This window comes from Camelus bactrianus, chromosome 7, assembly GCF_048773025.1.
Source record: "Camelus bactrianus isolate YW-2024 breed Bactrian camel chromosome 7, ASM4877302v1, whole genome shotgun sequence".
Taxonomy (NCBI): Eukaryota; Metazoa; Chordata; class Mammalia; order Artiodactyla; family Camelidae; genus Camelus; species Camelus bactrianus.
In genome coordinates, this window is record NC_133545.1 from 11,140,376 (window position 1) to 11,162,661 (window position 22,286).

Genomic DNA, 22,286 nt, shown 5'->3' on the forward strand with positions numbered 1-22,286 from the left:
AACTTGCCAGAAGGAAAACTATAACCTTCAATCTAATTTGAAATTAGAATACCTTGTCTTACTCTCACAATTATCTTATGATTAAGCTTCTAGTCTTGGGTGAAAGCAGCATTTCAAAGACCTTTAAATATCTTGTGCCCAAATGAGTCAGCCCCTGCCTGGGTGGAGATCAACTTCTCAGCAATTTTCCCAACACTTTGTGCCATGGAAACACCTCCAGCCACGGGAGATTCTGCCTGCTCCTCCCAGTACAGTACCAAGTACCGAGCCCATCTTGCCTCACACCCCATTCACTGGGCTGTTATTGTAAAATGTGTATGGTTTATTTCAATACATATTTCAACATTTATATCCTATTTAAACAACACCTAAGTGAACAGAAGTATAACCACTATATAAAATAAAACCGCTTAATACAGATAAAGTTGAGGAACAACCATAACTATTATCCTGTCCACACAGTGCAGAGGCTGGACATAGGTGACCTTTGGGAAAGCATTGTGACAGTGTCTCAGTGCTAAAGCAAGAGATAAGCCAGAGCCTCCCTGAGCACAAGAGCTCTTCAGTGAGTCCCCATCAGAGAACAATACTCTGCAAAGAACATGATGAAACACTGATAGATTTCATTTCGTCCTACAAACCAAGTCCACTGACACCGTTTAGAATGATGAATCTTGCTTTGTTTGGTTTGCATAGTATATCTGACCAGGACTTGAGAGTGAAACTAGGATACTTCTGTCATACAGAAATGATTCTCAAACTTTTTGGCCTCAGAATCTCTTTACATTCAAATTTAGTGAAGACCCTGTGCTTTGTTTGGGTGGATTATATCTACAAATACTTACTGTATTAGAAACTAAAATGGAGCCATCTGTAAAATATTTGGTAAAATATTTATTTCCTCATTCATTAAAAATAACAATATCAAGTACTTGTTGACATAAATAATGTATTTTTAATGAAAGACAACTGTTATTTTCCAAAACAAAAAAAAGTTAGCAAAAAGAATGACATTGTTTTATATTTTGTAAATCTGTTTAGCGTCTTAATGAAAGACAGCTAGATGATTGTGTTGGTTTCTATGTTCATCTGTTGTGACAGAACATAGTTTCTGGAAAATGGCACTGTATACCCATGAAAGAATGGGTGAAAAAGGCAAAAACACTGTGGTATTAATATGAAAAGAGGCTCAACCTTATGGACCCCAAAGTTTTGGGGCCTCCCATGGTTCCCCAGACTACATTTTCATAAAACTGCCCTAGGATTAAGCCTTCAGTAGCACCCAAATGGCAATATTTGGTTATGACCATGAATCTGTTCACAGGGGTATGGGTGATCTCAGAAAGTAACAGGTCAAGAATAAATGGTGAATTTGGGTATGAAAGACCAAGAACCTGCGGAAAGTCCTAACACACTGAAGGAGAGTCTAGACAGTAAAATACAGAAGGAAACGCTGGTAAATAAGAGAGCAAACAAGATTATGAACTCCGATCTGAAGAGCAGAAACTGTCTCCCCTCTGCCATATCTCTACACACTCATCTCTGTCTGGGCTATTTCTGGTCTATAGAAAACTCAGAGCATGGTAAGTACATTCAGTCATTAGTGGTAACAGCAGCAGCCTAAGATTATCTCTAAGAAATTATATAAGTTTAATTGTAAGTTCCTGGAAGTACATTTAGTGTTTATAAATAGAAATACCAAATCTGTAGTAAGATTATCAATAGTACCTGTGAAAATAATGGTTGCAAACTTTGGGAGTTACGTTTTTAACATCTATAATTCTATTCTTGTTTTCTATGATAGCAAAAGTAACATAATATTTCTAATTATCTCAGTTCCAAGAGTCAAAGTATATACATGATCTCCAATGGCAGCATTTTCCATATCTATAGTTACAGCTAGGCTCTCTTTAGAAGCAACAATAGTTTCAGGACGTAGAATGGCAAATTACCATATTGGTAGTCATGGTATGGGGAAAATCCATAGGAGAATAAAGTGTGACTTTCAGCATTAATAATGAAATAATCTACTATAATATTAATAGCTGCTACCATGGTGGTCATTTGATTGCCAGCTACTATCAGTGTTCTCATTACGGCGTTATCTCCTCTAACCAAAGAACAAGTTGGGTTATTTCAATAACTACAGCCAATGTGATTTTATCTGGGAGAGAAAAATCATCTGTGGAGTCTGTAGCAAAGATATATAAAATATCTATTGTTTAATTGCTGGGGTATAGGAGTTATAATTTTTTAAATAGTATTACCTATTCTGGCTGCAAAAGAAGTATCCACAACTTCTTAAATTACACTTACGCAGTTAGTAATGAATACATCTTTAGATGTCTCTGCAATGTCTACAGCATTTGGAGTAGCCATATTAGTAAAAGCTAGTGCTAATATTTGTTAAAACTTCTGTAGCAATGAGCCACATATTGGTTAATTGATTATCTTCTATCTGCAATATCTGTTTTAAAGAGATGTCTGTAGGAATTATGCTGCCTTGAGTAGTAATTCTGGAACTAGAGAAGCATTTATGACATTTGCAGTGTAAGAAGACGCAACAGCAGAAGCATCCGTTGTTGTTCTATCAGGAGTAGAGGTATTTAAAACATATAAGGTAATATTTGTAATACTTAAAACAAATTTTTTTTAATTATAGGGGAAGGTGTACTGCTATTAGGAACAGTAGTACTAGTTGTAAATATAAAAGAACTTGTTAGAAAAGAATTGACTGTGATAGAAGTGTAACATTAGTGTTAGGCAGCAGTAGTATTTGTAGGGGAAGGTGTAGTGGCATTAGGAATAGTAGCATCAGTTGTAAATTCAGTAGCACCTGTCAGGGAAGGCACGGTTGTGACAGGAAGAGACACATTAGTGCTGTCAGAAGTAGCATTTGTAGGGGAAGGTGTAGTGGTATAAATGGTAGCAGCAGTTGTGAATTCAGTGGTAGTTGTTGAGAAAGGCATGGCTGTGGCAGGAAGGGTAACATTAGGGCTACTAGGAGGAGTACTGGTAGGGGAAGGCGTAGTGGTATTATAGATGGTAGTACTAGTTGTAATTTCAGTGGCATTTGTTGAGAAAGGCACGGTTGTGGCAGGAAGGGTAGCATTAGGGCCACCAGTAGTAGTATTTGTAGAGGAAGGTGTAGTGGTATAAATGGTAGCAGCAGTTGTGAATTCAGTGGTAGTTGTTGAGAAAGGCACGGTTGTGGCAGGAAGGGTAACATTAGGGCCACCAGTAGTAGTATTTGTAGAGGAAGGTGTAGTGGTATAAATGGTAGCAGCAGTTGTGAATTCAGTGGTAGTTGTTGAGAAAGGCACGGCTGTGGCAGGAAGGGTAGCATTAGGGCCACCAGTAGTAGTATTTGTAGAGGAAGGCGTAGTGGTATAAATGGTAGCAGCAGTTGTGAATTCAGTGGTAGTTGTTGAGAAAGGCACGGCTGTGGCAGGAAGGGTAACATTAGGGCTACTAGGAGGAGTACTTGGAGGGGAAGGCGTAGTGGTATTATAAATGGTAGCAGCAGTTGTGAATTCAGTGGTAGTTGTTAAGAAAGGCACAGTTGTGGCAGGAAGGGTAACATTAGGGCCACCAGTAGTAGTATTTGTAGAGGAAGGTGTAGTGGTATAAATGGTAGCAGCAGTTGTGAATTCAGTGGTAGTTGTTGAGAAAGGCACGGTTGTGGCAGGAAGGGTAGCATTAGGGCCACCAGTAGTAGTATTTGTAGAGGAAGGTGTAGTGGTATAAATGGTAGCAGCAGTTGTGAATTCAGTGGTAGTTGTTGAGAAAGGCACGGTTGTGGCAGGAAGGGTAACATTAGGGCTACTAGGAGGAGTACTTGGAGGGGAAGGCGTAGTGGTATTATAAATGGTAGCAGCAGTTGTGAATTCAGTGGTAGTTGTTGAGAAAGGCACGGCTGTGGCAGGAAGGGTAGCATTAGGGCCACCAGTAGTAGTATTTGTAGAGGAAGGCGTAGTGGTATAAATGGTAGCAGCAGTTGTGAATTCAGTGGTAGTTGTTGAGAAAGGCACGGCTGTGGCAGGAAGGGTAGCATTAGGGCCACCAGTAGTAGTATTTGTAGAGGAAGGCGTAGTGGTATAAATGGTAGCAGCAGTTGTGAATTCAGTGGTAGTTGTTGAGAAAGGCACGGCTGTGGCAGGAAGGGTAACATTAGGGCTACTAGGAGGAGTACTTGGAGGGGAAGGCGTAGTGGTATTATAAATGGTAGCAGCAGTTGTGAATTCAGTGGTAGTTGTTAAGAAAGGCACAGTTGTGGCAGGAAGGGTAACATTAGGGCCACCAGTAGTAGTATTTGTAGAGGAAGGTGTAGTGGTATAAATGGTAGCAGCAGTTGTGAATTCAGTGGTAGTTGTTGAGAAAGGCACGGTTGTGGCAGGAAGGGTAGCATTAGGGCCACCAGTAGTAGTATTTGTAGAGGAAGGTGTAGTGGTATAAATGGTAGCAGCAGTTGTGAATTCAGTGGTAGTTGTTGAGAAAGGCACGGCTGTGGCAGGAAGGGTAGCATTAGGGCCACCAGTAGTAGTATTTGTAGAGGAAGGCGTAGTGGTATAAATGGTAGCAGCAGTTGTGAATTCAGTGGTAGTTGTTGAGAAAGGCACGGCTGTGGCAGGAAGGGTAACATTAGGGCTACTAGGAGGAGTACTTGGAGGGGAAGGCGTAGTGGTATTATAAATGGTAGCAGCAGTTGTGAATTCAGTGGTAGTTGTTGAGAAAGGCACGGCTGTGGCAGGAAGGGTAACATTAGGGCTACTAGGAGGAGTACTTGGAGGGGAAGGCGTAGTGGTATTATAAATGGTAGCAGCAGTTGTGAATTCAGTGGTAGTTGTTGAGAAAGGCACGGCTGTGGCAGGAAGGGTAGCATTAGGGCCACCAGTAGTAGTATTTGTAGAGGAAGGCGTAGTAGTATAAATGGTAGCAGCAGTTGTGAATTCAGTGGTAGTTGTTGAGAAAGGCACGGCTGTGGCAGGAAGGGTAGCATTAGGGCCACCAGTAGTAGTATTTGTAGAGGAAGGCGTAGTGGTATAAATGGTAGCAGCAGTTGTGAATTCAGTGGTAGTTTTTGAGAAAGGCACGGTTGTGGCAGGAAGGGTAACATTAGGGCCACCAGTAGTAGTATTTGTAGAGGAAGGTGTAGTGGTATAAATGGTAGCAGCAGTTGTGAATTCAGTGGTAGTTGTTGAGAAAGGCACGGTTGTGGCAGGAAGGGTAACATTAGGGCTACTAGGAGGAGTACTTGGAGGGGAAGGCGTAGTGGTATTATAAATGGTAGCAGCAGTTGTGAATTCAGTGGTAGTTGTTGAGAAAGGCACGGCTGTGGCAGGAAGGGTAGCATTAGGGCCACCAGTAGTAGTATTTGTAGAGGAAGGCGTAGTGGTATAAATGGTAGCAGCAGTTGTGAATTCAGTGGTAGTTGTTGAGAAAGGCACGGTTGTGGCAGGAAGGGTAGCATTAGGGCCACCAGTAGTAGTATTTGTAGAGGAAGGCGTAGTGGTATAAATGGTAGCAGCAGTTGTGAATTCAGTGGTAGTTGTTGAGAAAGGCACGGTTGTGGCAGGAAGGGTAACATTAGGGCCACCAGTAGTAGTATTTGTAGAGGAAGGTGTAGTGGTATAAATGGTAGCAGCAGTTGTGAATTCAGTGGTAGTTGTTGAGAAAGGCATGGTTGTGGCAGGAAGGGTAACATTAGGGCTACTAGGAGGAGTACTTGGAGGGGAAGGCGTAGTGGTATTATAAATGGTAGCAGCAGTTGTGAATTCAGTGGTAGTTGTTGAGAAAGGCACGGTTGTGGCAGGAAGGGTAGCATTAGGGCCACCAGTAGTAGTATTTGTAGAGGAAGGCGTAGTGGTATAAATGGTAGCAGCAGTTGTGAATTCAGTGGTAGTTGTTGAGAAAGGCACGGTTGTGGCAGGAAGGGTAACATTAGGGCCACCAGTAGTAGTATTTGTAGAGGAAGGTGTAGTGGTATAAATGGTAGCAGCAGTTGTGAATTCAGTGGTAGTTGTTGAGAAAGGCACGGTTGTGGCAGGAAGGGTAGCATTAGGGCCACCAGTAGTAGTATTTGTAGAGGAAGGCGTAGTGGTATAAATGGTAGCAGCAGTTGTGAATTCAGTGGTAGTTGTTGAGAAAGGCATGGTTGTGGCAGGATGGGTAACATTAGGGCTACTAGGAGGAGTACTTGGAGGGGAAGGCGTAGTGGTATTATAAATGGTAGTAGCAGTTGTAAATTCAGTGGTAGTTGTTGAGAAAGGCACAGTTGTGGCAGGATGGGTAACATTGGGGCTACCAGTAGTAGTATTTGTAGAGGAAGGCGTAGTGGCGTTATAAATGGTAGTAGCAGTTGTAGCTTGAGTAGCACTTGTTGGGTAAAACGTGGTGGTGACAGGAAGAGTGGCGCTAGTGCTGGCAGTCGTGGTACTGGATGTAGCAGCACCGGTGGTAACAGTATCAGCAGTGGTAGCCTTCGTAGTAGATGTAGACGGATGAGAAGAAGTCATTGGCAAGGTACTTGTCATAGGTGTGGTAGAAACTGTAGGATCACCATGAATCCAAGTAACCTCCGTTAATTTTTCCAGGCTGATAATCTTGTCTGTCAATTGAACAGTTAGTGTCTGCCGGAAAACAATAGATAAAGTTGGTATTTCAGAACTTCTTAAATATCACATTTAAGTTATACGTCAAATTAGAGTATAGCAAAAAACGATGCATTCATTCTTTTTCTAGAGAGTAATGAAACTATGTGAAGATTCCTTTTCAGGTCCCAGTGATTCTGACAAGTAGATATGGAGACATGCTGTGTGTATAATCCCTATGCTGGAATCTGTTTCTTTCAACTTCATTTAGTCAGGACTACACTGCTCCCAGGTAGATGCATTTTTGAGTAAAACCAGTGTTTATAAAAGCCTCGTTATTTTGCCACTAGGCTTAACCTTCCTGTTTTCATGTGTCACCATCCTCAACATCTGGTGCCTGGAACATAATAAGCATCTGATATGCTCTGAAGTGTCCCCAAAAGAAGGCATTAAAAGATATTCTGCATTGCCTTAACTGGAAGTAATTACTTGCAGTGGGTGGTTTTGAACTCAATATAGTTCAGGAAAAATGTTTTGAAGGACCTAACAAGAAGAGACTATAAAGAAAGAATCTTTGTGAGTGTTCAGAGGGTCATTTTCCAAAATCCAAATACCAGCTGGGCACTCTTTTCTTCATCTTTTAGAAAACAGGAACTAAGCCTTGTCACTTTTCCAAACCACCCTCTATGTGTCAGAAACCATACTGATAACAGGGCTAGTGTTCTAACGTGGGATACTTCCACCTCTGTGGCGACTCTTGATATCTCTGCTGGTAACTCGCCTTCCAATTAGCTGGCTCTGGTAAGTAAAGCGGAGTCTACTAGAGGGTCCCGTAGGGTCTGCTACTTATGTCACTCTGTTTTGGTTAACCGAATAATCCCACTTCATGTACTAGTGAAATATACTCATTTTGATGATCACCACATTTATTGCCAATTTTCACGAACTTGTAAGATCTATCAGTTCTACAGGGATAGGAGCGATTTTTAGGAAGGTGGGGGAAAATCGCCAACAATTTTAGAGGATCACTCTTCCTTTGCTTTAACCTCTGCCATGGAAGGAAGTTTTGTTGCACTAGCCTGGTGGACCAACCTTGGCACACAGTACAGTTTCTTTGGGAAACACATGGAAAGGATTTCATCAGACTGTTGATCACTGATCCCTGGACTGGAGGGTCACTAATGTGCACTTTACAATATAATTCAATGCTGGCCACTTTTCAGGAGCACACCTATTGCACATATGTGTAAACTTCCAAATATAAGTAAATAGAACAATGATAATAATAGTGGTGATAATTTTGCAGAGCAATAAAAATATATGATACGATAACATTCCACTGAGACATACCTGATTATAAGGGTCACTCTTGAAATCCATCACCATGAATTGCTGGTTGTCATAGGTACAAGTGACTTGTGTTACATGTGTAGAATTTATGCCCCAGATACTAATACTTCCAACTTTCAGTGGATTAGAGTCACTCAAATACTTATTGTGTATGGTCTGGATTTGCAATACATTCTGCAAAGAATGTATAAAGAGAAAAAATTCATAATACATCTGTTGATAGGCTATATTCCACATTAAAATGTTTAAAAAAAAAAACCCTCAAACTACTACTGTACTGGGTTGCTGTTTTTATTCTTTAACACTTCATAAAGACTTGCTGCCTGAGTACTTGCTACAGTAAGTCTGATTATGCCAAAAATAGGTTTATGTATCAACATTATGAAAATTATTTTACCTGTATTATTACTAATTCTTACAATGATTTTGAAAAGAAAGCATCATTATCTCTTTTACAGATGAGAAAACTGAGGCTCTGGGAGATGGAGTGAGAACTAAATGACACACAGATGGTTGGACTTGTGATGGGCCCACATGCATAGCACTATATGAGTTAACACAGGTTGAACAAAGAATTATGGTAAACGGTCCCCTGACTAAGGACAGTTTGCAGCAAATACAGGACTTTATCTAAATCATGACCTGTTTTAAATATTAATATAAGAGTTAAAATAATGTGAGGTAAGTCATGAGATGGTACATGATAAAGACCTAAATGAAAATCATAGCGAATATTCATTATGGGTGATAAGAGAAAAAAAGAAATCACTGGGGGGCTAGGGTAGTCAGGAAAGGACTTACGTGTATGTATAACTGAATTGCTCTGCTGTACACCTGAAGCTAACATTGTAAATCAACTACATGTTAATAAAAAAATAAAATTTAAAAAACTCTAAAAAAAAGTAATTAAAAAAATTAAAAGAAAGGTCTTAGGAAGGACATGAACTTGAGAAGGCCTGAGAGGATGGATGAAGTTCATAAAGGCAAAAGGACTAGGGAAAGGAATGCGGTGGGGAGAGGCAGGGACATGGTGAATAGCCCGACGGCCGAGTGCAAGGGCTACTGAAGCTGGTGCTGAGTAGAGAAATGAGACTGCTTAAGTCTGTAAGATAAGCTGATGAAGATTTTAAGCAATAAATCATGGAGATAGGTGCAGTAGAGTGAAGTTACAAACACTTCAACTCGATAGCTATAGTAGACAAAGAAATATGTTCACTTGGCATTATGGAGAATTAGCAAGACCTTTGTGACTGACTGAACAAGCAGAGTCAAGGGAAAATGAAGAAAAAGGAATATAACACGAAGTAAATGAGTGTGCTGGAGCTTGTTCTTGAATTGCCTGGAATTTTACAAGCCAGTTGATAGCCTGAAATTGGCTAACATAGTGGGAGTACGTATACCACAGAAATTAGCAAGTACTACAAAGCAGCTCCCAACCCTCATAACCCCATACCAGCTAGACCACCACTGATAATAATTACTCCCAGAGGAAGCTTGCTTTCATTTCAAGCCACTGATCCTTAGGAAAAATTCCATCAAATATCACATAGAAATAAGAATCCATTTATCACTACTTAGGAACAAAAGAAGAATGGAATTTTAGAGTTAGAAGCTATATATGGGAAATCTAGTATTTTATAATTAAGAAACAGATAAACAGGAGAAATACCTTCCTTTGGTTGAATAACTATTTAGCAATAAAAATAGAACTAAAATCCAGGATTTCTAGATCAACAGCTTCATTAAAAAATAATATTTTGGGAAGAAAAATAAGAAATCTCCAACTTTTCTTAAATTAAGAAGAGATGTTACATGCTTAATTAATATACAAAGTCTTGCATTTAGTTTCAAAAAGGCAAATGCAGGATGGAGATGGCATAACCTAATAATCATGTCTATGAAAATAACTTGAAGGTTTTAGTTGACCAGGAGATTTATATTTGCCAAAGATCTGATACATGTGTTCAAAAAAATTAACACAGTGTGAGGGAATAACAGTAAGAAAATAGAGTCTAGTTCAAAGGAGCTAATAGTTAGGCAATGAGCCAAATAAACATTTATTGTTTCATGTCACTAAGGTTCGAAGGTTGTCTGATGTGCAGTAGGAAGTCCATGCCAACCTATAGAAGTGTAATGCAAACCATATATGTAATTTAGCATTTTCTTATAGCTACATTTTTAAAAAGTAAAGAGAAACAGGAGAAACTGATTTGAAAATATGTTTTATTTAACCCAATCTATCCCAAATATTGTTAGTTTAACACATACTGAGTAGAAAATATTAGTGAGATATTTTATAATCTTTTAAATATTTGAAACTAAGCTAGTCATATTTCAAATGCTCAGCAGCCACTTGTGGCTAGTGGCTACCACAAGACTGCGTGTTGTAGTGAAGCTCTAAGATATTCTCTCTCTCCTGAGCACCATGCTTTACGATAAATCTAGACTAACTGCAGTCCAAACAGAATAATCAAATCTGGAAACCAGTATAAGCACAAAACAGAGGAAGTATGAAGTCAGATGTACAATTCCAGGAAGAGAAGACAGAGGGGATATATGACAGATACCTTCAAATACTTGAAGCACTATTATGTAGAAAAAGCACTGTTGTTATAGTATTCCTTAGTTAAACCAGCAGGTTAACATTATTGAGAAGCGGAGTATAGGTCTGGCATAGAATGATCCTCCTACTTTATTAAGAATTATATAGATTGTCCATGGAATCATTTAACATGCCTGGTAGACTGACTGTAGGATCATCTCCAATTATTCACCCCTCCCTACCCATCCCCCTTTCCATGTAATTTTGCAGTGCCCCCACCACCATCACCATGGGGCATTCTGTTCCACCTTTGCCTCTGGGCTTGGCCATGTGACTTTGCCCTGCTAATGAGATATTAGTCAACTTGATGCAAACTGAGGTTTTTTTTTTTTAAGTGCTTAGGCATTTCTACTTCTATTTTTGCCCTCTTTCATAATTCGGAAATGCTCATGCCCAGACCTGCCCATAAAGCCATCTGACTGTGCCCCTCCCCGATATGTGACGCCTTCCCCTGCCCCCACCCCCCGCCCAGATCATCCAAGCAGCCTAACATTCTCATGACTGATTGCAGACGGAAGTGAGCCAGCCAAGACCAGCCAAATCCAGCGTAGAGCATATGAACACTGCAAATCTATGAGCTAAAAAAGCATTAATTGTTTTGAGGCTGTTTGTTATGCACCACTGTTGTGCAACAGATAGCCAATCTACCGCTTATCCTTCAAAATTTTATCAGCCAGAAAATGTTATCTCATCTCCTAAATGCATCACACATTAAGGACTCATTTTCCCCCAGCATTACATGAATTACAAGTTTCTTTTCACAGAGTGATGGCATACTGGATAATTGTCAAAATAAGAACCGTTTCTTCTTTAATGTCAACAGACCTGATTTATAAATGTAAAGGGGGATACTAAAGGGATACTATATTTCACATTTTACCAATAATATTTAATCTGTTAAACAAGTGGGAGAGGATTTATAAAATTCAATAAAATAGTCTTACCTGAGCTGCTGTAAAGTTTGCCAAGAAGTAGTTTCCATTTTCATAGGTGTCTGCAAGCAAGAAAAAAGAGTAAGTAACTACTCATTGTTTCATCTGTAGCAGATGATCTTGCATACAGTCAGAAAATACCTCCACGGGATCACAGTGATCAGGATAATCATGACCCCTCTGAGGACCACTAAAGATGGTCCCTGAGGGAATATTTCCCCCCAGGTTAGTACATATGGAAAAGGGTGTTTTGAGGTGAGGGTCACGAGGTTGAAAATACAAGAGAATCTGGGCTGAACTAAGGCAAGACACCACAGGTGAAAAACTGTGGAGGCTACTGAGTTTTCTTTTTTTCTGTGCCTACAGAGCATGCACATAGCCATGAGAATTCACGTGGCTGTGATGATAATGGCTCAAAGCTGAGGAGGGTGGTTAGGAATTCAGGCTTTCAAGTTAGATTGACGTGGATTCAAATCCCCCCTTGTGTACTTAGTCGTTGTGCAAACTCAGGCACGTTACTTAACACTATCACCTGTAAAATGGAGCTAGTAATAGAATCTGTTAATAGAATTAATGGAGAAATAATAGAATCATGGCAGTGACGTACATCACATGCTGCTTGTGCAGAATAAGTGCTCAAAATTTGGTGTTCACTATCATCATCAAAGTCATCATCATCTTCATCTTCCTCCCTACTCGTCTCTCCCTATTCTTAGTGCATCCTTCCATGGTGCTCTACACCCCAAGCCCTTCTGCCTCTATAGGACTTACTCCCTCAATCTCCACCATACTCTCTCTGCTCTTCCAGGTTCCAGTCATACTCCAGGGCTCTCCATTCTGACAAATCCTTTACTTGATTCTATGTCAGGCTACCACATCTCCTTTTTGCTGTCATATGTCTCAAAAAAAAAAAAAAAAGTAGCTTCGACTTGTTATGTCTGTGTGCTCAACTTACAATTCAGTTCTACATCTGCTACACTACAGCTCCTCTGTTTCCTTTTTTCACTGAATCTGGTCCTTTCAAAATCACCAGTGACACGGTATAATGAATCTAAATATCTTGTCATGATGTTCAGGGTTTTTAGCCTCTTTTTCTACACATCTCCTCCTTGAAATACTCCTTAATTGATGTCCAGTTTACTCATTCTTTTCATGTGGCTTCTTGAATTCCTATCTCTGAAAAGTCAGTCTCATTTCATGTCTTGTTCTTGGGACTTGTCAACATTCCATCTCTTACCAATATTCCCACATAGTCTCTCGCTGAACCACTAATGCTCTTCTTTGTTTTCTAAATTACCGCCACTCTTGTGGAAACAAACAATTATAAAACCCATATTTTTTAATTTAGCCCTGGTAGAAAATGTAACCTAAGCAAACACTATAGCCTCTTTTAGCAGTTTTAATTTAAAAATTTTAAAGAATGGGATTCTATTAATATAAATGACTTAAGATTAACCTTGAATTGACTATTAAATCTCCTAAAATATAAGTAAAAAAAAGTTCAACAAATGATCACAAACTTGTTACCAGAAAAATTAAATTAAAGGTATACTTATTCTGTACCTTTGTGTTTTAAATTTGAATTTCTATGTGTGTTTGGTGAAAAAGAGCAAAGAGCTTCTTTATAGAAGTTAATAAGTGTGAAAGTTTAAAACTTTCAGGGACTATTGATTTCTAACCTTGAGGCTAACATACATTTGTTGTAGGAAACTAAAATTTTAATAGAAAATTGTTTTTCCCTGAAGTTTTTGACATATATTGCTCATAGTGGGCTGATTTTACACAGTAAGTGTGGTGCTATAAACCCAATACAGCATCAATCATCTAGTCCTAATTAGCTCAAGCTGTAGAAAAGATCCTAGATTCCCTTACAACGCTGGTTCTCAACCAGCAGTGATTTTGCTGGTGGAACATTTGGCAATATCTAGAGACATATTTGGTTGTTACATCTTGGAGTTGGGGAGAGTGCTTGTGGCATCTCATGGGTAAAGGTTGGGGGTGTTGTTAAACATCTTACAGTTCACAGTTCAGCCACCATCAATAATAACTATCTATCCCAAAATGTCAGCATTATCAAGGTTGAGAAAACCTGCTTCAAAAAAGGCATGTTCTTAAAAAAAGAAGAAAGTTAGAAGATGCTTGCTTCCTGATTTCAAATCTTACTTCAAAGCAACCATAATCAAGAGAGTGTGGTACTGGCATAAGAACGAAAAATATATGTGTGTGTAAATAAATATATATGTAATTTTAAGGGAAGGTTTATTTCTGTGTCCATATTATATATTTATATTTAAATATACATATATATATATATAATTTGTTTTATTTATATGACTCCACATGATTTCATTTATATGAAGTGTTTAGCATACATAGATGTATAGCTACAGAAAGTAGATTAATAGATGAAGATATATATCTTCACATTTAAAGTCAATTGATTTTCAACAAGGGTGTCAAAACAATTTAATGATAAAAGAATAGTCATTTCTCAAATTGTGCTGGGACAACTGGATATGCACATACAAAAGAATGAAGTTGGATCCCAACCTCATACCATATGCAAAAGTTAACACAAAGTGGATTAATGCCCTAAATGCTTATATTATGAAACTCTCAGAAGAAAACAAGGGTAAATCTTTGTGACCTTGGATTTGGCAATAGTTTTTTAGTATAACACAAAAAGCACAAACAAAAAAAAAAGAAACATTAATTTGACTTCATCAAAATGAAAAACTTTTGTGCTTCAAATGGACACTCTTAATTAAGTGAAGACTATCCACTGATTGGGAGAAGATATTTGCAAATCAAACAACAGATGAGGGATTTGTAAATAGAATACATAATGAATATTTACAATTAAATAATAAAAAGGCAATCTAATTTAAAAATTGGCACTGGATAGTAATAGCCATTTCTCCAAAGAAGATATATAAGTGGCCAGTAAGCACATGAAAAGATGCTCAGTGGCTTGTTATTAGGGAAATTAAATCAATCAAAACCACATGAGGTATTACTTCATACCCACTAGGATGATGATACTCAAAAAAACAGATAATAACAAGTGTTGACAAGGATGTAGAGAAATTCAACCCCTCATGCTCTGCTAGTGGAATGTTTAATAGTGAAGTAGTCTCTTTGTAAAAGAATCTAGAAGTTCCCCATAAATTTAAACACAGAGTTGCCATATGACATGGAAATCCTACTTTTAGCTATGTACCCAAGAGAATTGAAAAAAATATGTTTATATAAAAACTTGTACACAGATGTTCATAGCAGCATCATTCATAATAGTAAAAAAGTGAAAACAACTCAAATGTCCATCAACTAATAAATCGATATATAAAATGTGGTATATCCATACAATGGAATATTATTCAGCCATACAGAAAGAATAAGGTACAGATACATCATGATTGAATCTTGAAAACATGCTAAGTGAAAGAAGCTGGTCATAAAAGACCATTTTTCTATTAATATGACTCTACATGATTCCATTTACATGAAATGTTCAGCATACATACATGTACAGTCACAGAAAGTAGATTAGTAGACGCCCAGGGCTGGAGAGAAGGGGGCCGGTGGCAGAACTGAGGGGTGATATCTGAAAGGCACAGGGCTTATTTTGGGAGTGAAGAAATTGGTCTAAAATGGGTTGTGTAATGGCTGCACAACTTAGTGAATATACTAAAACCACTGAATTGTACATTTTAAATGGGTGAATTATATAGTGTGTAAAATACCTCAATAAAGCTGTTACCAAAAAAAGTTAAAGTCAGTCCCAAGAGCTACAAAAAAGAGAATTTCTTTTTTATAAAAGTGTATTCTTCAAAAACAATTTCTAACTGATTAATCTTTAAATCCAGTGTATAATTTCTATTTATCGGTTTATCATTCTACTCATTAGTCTCTAAATCATCACACCCATATTTCCAAGCTCTGTACTATCTATCCCAACCAGGATATCCCACAGGCATCTCAAACTCAACATGTGCAAAACTGACCGCATTATCCCTCATCATGATAACAGCATCACTTCCTGCCTAGCCACCCCAGTATACATGGGGCATGATCTAAGGATGCAAATAGTCCACAGGCATATTGGCAAGAATGTCACTGAAGTGGAGTGTTGAATACCTCATCATGGCCATTAATTCTTTTTGCTATAATTTCTTATTCACTAAACAAATCCTTGATTAAAATTTTATCTTTCACATAGACTTCATTTAAGGAAAAATACCTACTTACCAATAGATGGGGAAAACTTAGCCCATTAATAAATACAGTTCTTAAGTTTAGAGACTGGAATTGTAACAGGGTACCAGAACCCTTTTTAGGCCAAGATACAAGAAGCACAAATCATAAAAGAAAAGCATGAATAAACCGATTTTTATCAAAATTTAAGTTTGCTCTTTGCAAGACACCGTCATGGAATTGAAGGGGCAGTCACAGACAGGGAGAGCAAATGATATATCTGATAAAAGACGGGATTAACACATAACTCCTACAGCTCAACAACAAAAAGACAGAATGACACAATAGAAAAATGGGTGAAAGATGTAAACTGATACCTCATATAAGAAGATATACAAGTAGCCAAAAACATATTATAAGATGTCCCACATCAAGGAAATGCAAATAAAATCCATAATGAGATGCACTATACATCTACTAGAATGGTTAAAATTTTAAAAACTGGTAACAAGTGTTGGTGAGGATATAGAAAACTGTAACTCTCAATTACTGTTAGTGATGGGAAACAGTACGGCTACTTTAGAAAATAATTTGGCATTTTCTTCAACAGTTAACCGTACACTGACCCAGCCTAGCAATTTTACTTCTAGGTTTTTACCCAACAGAAGCGAAAACATATGGTTACAAAATGACTTCTACCCAAATAGCCATGACACATTATGCTTAATGGCAAAAAAAAGAATATGAAACAACTAAAATATTTATCAATGAGTAAACGGATAAATAAATTATAGTACTCCCACAAAATGGAATGTCATTCATGAATCAAAAGTAATGAACTTTTACATGCAGTAATAGGGGTGAATTTTTATACAAATGCTCTTTGTTAAGTGAAAGAAGGTAAACACAAAAAGGGTATACACTGTATGATTCTATTTACATAAAACCTAGAAAAGACAGATCTAATCTATGAAGACAGAAAGCAGATCAGCAGCTGTCAGGGGCTGGAAATGGGGGCTGGGAGGGAGGCGCAGTTGCTGGAAAGAAGTAAGAGGGGAAATCTTGTGGTTATGAAAATATTCTATATCTTAATTGTGGTGGTGGCTACACAACTGTATCCATTTGCCAAAATTTATAGAACTATACTTAAAATGGATACACTTTATGTAAATACAGCTCAATCAAGTTGATTTTTTAAATTTAAATATTTATGTAAATAAACTCAATCAAGTTGACTTTTTAAAAAAATTATACTTCTAGGAATCTACCCTATGCAAATAATCTGAAATGTGAACCAAGGTTAATAATCAAGGCTGTTATTTGTAACAAATATGAAGGAGAAGAGAGGGTAACAGCTCAGTGGTAGAAGGCATGCTTAGCATGCACGAGGTCCTGGGCTCAATCCCCAGTACCTCCATTAAAAAAAAAAAGAAAGAAAGCATTTTAACAACAAAAACTGAAAACATCCTGTATAGAAAGTAACTATAGAAAGTTAGATAAATTATGACATATCCTTTCAATGGAATATGATAATCATAAGGGTATGATAAGGTATACTAAAAAATCTAGACATTTATGTCATGTTAAGTGCAAAGAAATAGGATTCACAAATTAAATATGTAGTATATTTTAGCAACACAAAAATAAGCATTATTTTAAGAAATATGAAAGCAAAAGGTAATACAGCAAAAATATTAAAAGTGGTTATGATTTTTCTAATTTTTTAATCTTTAAAATATTTTTAATAGGAATATATTTATCCTTATAATGAAGAAAACCAAAAGGAGGAAACCTTTAGAAATGTTTTACTATTGAAAAATAAGCTATAAATTCAGTAACTGCTGCATGTTGTAAGATTAGAACCCTCTGGTCCACAGTAGTAAGTATTAGAAAATGGTCATGAGTTGGTGACAATGTGTCAATATATCTACAGAAATGCCTGAGAAACACAGTATTCTGATGACAGCGACAAACACCGATTATCTACAGTAGAACTATCACATCCCCAGACTGGGGAGAGAAAGCAGTATTTCATTGATGTAAGTATCCTTTTGACAGTATTTAATTCCCTATTTCTGAGACACCAAGAAATTTCTAAGCTCTAATTTGTCTCCTGAGCCGGCCTACTTGGGAGGAAAAGGGTGCCTGGTTAGAGATGGCAGCCCAAATAACAGAGCCTGGTCTGTGAACCACTGAGAACGGGTGGTCAGCTTGATATTTGCACCTGCACTTTTATCAGAGCGAGACAGTAATACAGAGATAACTCAGCCTGCTAAATCTGTAACATCAGACTGATGAACCCACAAAGCTGGGGACCATATACTCTTCTATTACAATTATGGCATAATATGAATGAGCAGGCAAAAGTTGCAAAAATTCTCCCAACACCATTGCTTTATTAATAATAGCAGAGATTGAGACAGGCTTTTGGTTCATGCCGATTATACCCTGAGCCTCCATGGTGTGGATTTTTGAATGCTGTATGGGGGGCCCTGGAAAGTTCATACTCACCAATGCTTTGTCCATCATCCCAGAACAGCTGACCTTCAGCTCTCCCATTGGTGTCCAAAGCGACAATCAATCCCATAAACTGTTGTCGACTATGAAAAAAGAGTTATTTTTCTCTAGATTGTAGGTTGTAAGAATGAAGGAGAGCTTCTGTTGAAAATATTACTCACCCAGAAAAAAAGCAAATGCATTAAAAATGCACATAAAGTTCTAAAAATGGGTAAAATGAGATCAAATACAAGATACTTAAAAGCTAACAGAATAAAACATCTACATTTTAATGAAATATTTGATATAACTTCAACTTTCAAAAATCAAATAAATATAATTTACTTACATACACATTATAGGTAATATAAGAAGTTACTTCTTTAGGAAGAGGCACTTCCCCCACCAAAAGTAACCCTTTAGTAGCTTCCAGATTGCTACGGAATAAAATGCAATGTATTTATCCTGACATTCACAATCCTGCATGGCCTGAAGCTAATCTGTTTGAATTGTATTTATTTCAGCCCTCTCCCTTGTCGGTGCTCCAGTTAAACTGAATGGTTTACTATTCCCCAAATCCAATTCATTATTCGCCTTTTGTTCTTTAATCCTCCCAGAATATCTCCTTCTCTTGTCTTCAAACATTCCAGTTCTATTTTTTCTTCAAGACTCAGCTCAGAGCCCTCTTTCTCATGAAACCATGATTTACATCACAAGGTTGAAAATTAACTTCTCTCCTTTTGATTTGGTTCTTGTTATGTGTGTCTCTACTAATATAACATGTGCTCTTTAATGTAATATGTATGAGTGTGTGTTTGTGTGTGTGTGTGTATATTGTGTGTGTGCATATATACATTTACACGTACGTAACCTTTCCTTGAGTTCACCCAAGTTGACCTGGGAATGAGCACTAAAACCCTGGGAAGACATCACAAATCAAAGAGCTTATTAATATTCCTAATTTTTAAAACAATATGGGAAGAGGTATGTGCTGCTACCCTCCAGAAAACTTTAACCCAGATCTTTGATAAGGAGCTACAGATTAAAGATCTCCCCAAGACTGACTTCATGCACTCACTCTCCCCCAGATCTCACTTGGAAGGTACTCAGAGAATCAGATCGGTGAAACTGTCCACGTTTAGTTGATTTAGCCCCAGAGCCTCAGTAGAGATGGGCCGCTTCCTATAAGGCTGCCTCATGATGGCAAAGTGAGGCCATCAAACCCGGCCCCTCTTCCTTACCTGGACTGAGTGTTCATTGCAGGCTCCTGCCAAGGCAGGATGTAGCCTCCTCGGATATGCAGGTTGATATGGTCAAGGGGAGCCTCCAGGATTTTCCACTCACCTGTCGATTCACTGCCAGATTCCTAGAAGGGAGGATATAGGCAAGGAATGATGACCAAAAAATTGATAAAATGAATGCATGCTTTATTACAAGTCTCTCCTGTCTAAAGAGGTGTGTTGGAAAGTCACCAAAATACTGCAAATCTAAGGAGAAAACCTCTGATTTTCAGCTTTGCTAACAACTCTGAAAATCTAGTCTTTTCTCTGTATTCTCCAAAAAAAGGGGGTTGGAGACAAGTCAATGTAACACGGGTGTCAGATTTTACCTATTTATGCTTTTATGGATATTTTATTTAAGCAAATCTTGCACGGCTGAAAGACTGAAAAGTATTGCCTTAGAAAATGAACCCCTGGAAGTTAGGAGAAAGTTCCAGCCACCTATCACGCCTGCACAGACCAACCTGGTTCTTCACAAAGTATATTAACTCTTACCGTGCTATAGTCATACCAACGGGCTCTGGGAAAATAAGCACGGATCTGAAAAGTGTTCTGCAATATAAAATCAACACATCATTATGGCTATTCCAATAATTTAATTTTAATTTTATAATTCTTTCAGTAGAATTAAGATTAAAAAGAGAATTTTATTAATGATTTTAAGAGTTAGAAAAGTTTTATTGAGAAAGATCCTGGGAAATTCTTCTTTAAACACACAGAAAAATAAAAAAAATTTAAAGGTAGATTTTGTAAGGATGCAAGGTGACAAGACAGTAAAATTAGAAATCAATTGTGGTTGTAAAGTTTTGATTAATGGAGCCCTTAAAAAAAAAGGTAAAGATCTCCCTTAGACGTTCTAGAAACGCATTTGCCTGAAAGTAGTGAACTGTACAAGATAATCTGTACAACGCCCTTCCTGTACTTTAGATTATGCGATTGGAGGGTTTTTTATCTGTGATGGAAAACTCACACTTTCCAGCACGGGGCTGATTAAGATGGCAGGACCCAGCATGAACTGACGGTCTATATCCCATGTTGTGTCATCCTTTGTAAACCTTAAAAAATAAACATGAAAATCCACTCATACTGTTATGAGAGTGGCAGAGGGTCATTCACAAGACATCCGAGACCTGCTGCCTGGGGAAACAGGCTGTACTCACTCATGGAGAAGGGGTCGGACTACGGTGGTGCCCTCAACGTGAGCCTTATGCATCAGAGTATAGAGGTAAGGCAGCAGGGTGTATCTGGTCTGGAGGGCTTTTCTTGAGAACATCTCAAAGGTTGAGTTCCAGGCCACAGGATCTTGTCTCTGAAAGGATAAACGAGCATATGAAAGATCACTTCCTCTTTACTCCATCAGTGGTATCAGAAAAGGACCAGCAGGCACATATCCCATATGTAGGTTACACACTCTTCTTTAATTTCTAACCTTCCCTTTCCCTACAGATGCCATCTTACTAAACATCTTGCTTCCTCCTCTTGACCATGGACTCCTCAGTACCTGCACAGGTCCAGCCTTGGCCCACACATGTGTACAGCAATGAGTCTCACTTCATAACTTGGATAGATTTAGATACAGTACCAATCCATTGTTCTTAAAAGCAAAGGGAGCCTCTTTTACTCGTCAGCCGCCGAGGGAGCCATAAACACTTCTCTCCTCTGAGACACTAATCGCCCAAGAGATGAGAAGTATATTCCTGAACATTGTTGATAATACTGGAGTTTTGAACTCTGTGGGTTTTCCAAGAAATAGAGTTGCTGGTGATTTTTATAATTTTTCTCAATAAGTATGAGGCTTTTGAGGGTGAAAAGGAAGTTGTGATGTGAAGACACAAAAACTCTGCAGTGGAACCTGCTTCTCACCCTTGTCCCGAACGTGTTGTGGTTCCTGGAGAATGGATAAAATGCCCCCAGCTGCATCCAGCGAACACACATCTCATATTCAGCCTCTCCAAAGAAGCCGCAAATGTCTGCTCCTGTCTGAGAAGACGCAAAACCGGAGCATGAGGTGGGACTTTTGTCACTGAAATCAGCCTGGGTAATTGGTAATGGCCCCCTGTAGGACTTACATAAGGTATTCCAAAGAGACTGAACTCCATCATGCCTGCAATGAAAAGATACAGCCGTGTTGGACTAAGAGCGGCCCCTTGGAAGGGTAGGTAGGTTTGACCTGTCTCTTCTGCACCCTCAGCATTTGAAAGCTCTGAGCTGCTCATGATGAAAAGATCGAAAGATGGGTGCAGAATAAAACCCATACCCACAGAGAACTCAGGTTCTGTTGATTTTCCCAACCATTGGGATGATGATTGGACATAACCAGCGATGCTGAAGAGCACACAGTCCAATCCCCTCCCCTCCAGGAGGGGCCCCTGGGAACAAGCCCACGCACCAATGATAGATTTCCTCAGCTGGTCCCACGCGGCCATGTTGTCTCCCAGCCAGTGTCCTCCCCAGCGTCCAGAAGAGGGGAATGTGGAGCGAGTGATGACGATCCCTCGCTGTCCTGTCACCTCCTGCACAGCTCTGCTCAGAGGGGAACGGGGAGGTGAGCTGAAGGTGAATTTGAGGATGGACAAGTCATGGAACTTTATCACAGAGTAGCTTCAGCCTGGACCGTAGGGCGGCAGTGGTGCTCCATTCTGAGCCAGAGAGCTTCTTCCCTGAGAGCATCTACTGTTTAAAAGTGATGCTAAGAGTCCCAGAGAACTTCCCAGCAGAACAGCTGGAGAGACAGCATCACCTAAAATGTCGATTTCCCTTCTTTAAACAAAAAATCTAGTAAATTAGCTGTCTACATAGAGGTAGGAGGAGGGGTCGGGTGGGGTGGAGGTATTTATAGAAC

General features: G+C 38.7%; 1 protein-coding gene across 1 annotated transcript in view; it reads right to left on the reverse strand.

Annotated features, from left to right (window-relative positions):
- Positions 1-2,639: 2,639 nt before the first annotated feature.
- LOC105063006 (maltase-glucoamylase) overlaps positions 2,640-22,286 on the reverse strand; it is a 161,940-nt gene continuing 142,293 nt past the window's right edge. Inside the window, exons 76-86 of the mRNA XM_074367873.1 lie at positions 21,834-21,967; positions 21,514-21,548; positions 21,308-21,424; positions 20,605-20,753; positions 20,415-20,499; positions 19,940-19,996; positions 19,406-19,530; positions 18,180-18,268; positions 11,487-11,536; positions 7,941-8,114; positions 2,640-6,629 (exon numbers count right to left, since the gene is read on the reverse strand). Coding sequence (XP_074223974.1) covers positions 2,760-6,629; positions 7,941-8,114; positions 11,487-11,536; positions 18,180-18,268; positions 19,406-19,530; positions 19,940-19,996; positions 20,415-20,499; positions 20,605-20,753; positions 21,308-21,424; positions 21,514-21,548; positions 21,834-21,967 — 4,885 coding nt within the window. The 3' untranslated portion in view covers positions 2,640-2,759. The remainder of the gene's footprint in view (positions 6,630-7,940; positions 8,115-11,486; positions 11,537-18,179; positions 18,269-19,405; positions 19,531-19,939; positions 19,997-20,414; positions 20,500-20,604; positions 20,754-21,307; positions 21,425-21,513; positions 21,549-21,833; positions 21,968-22,286) is intronic.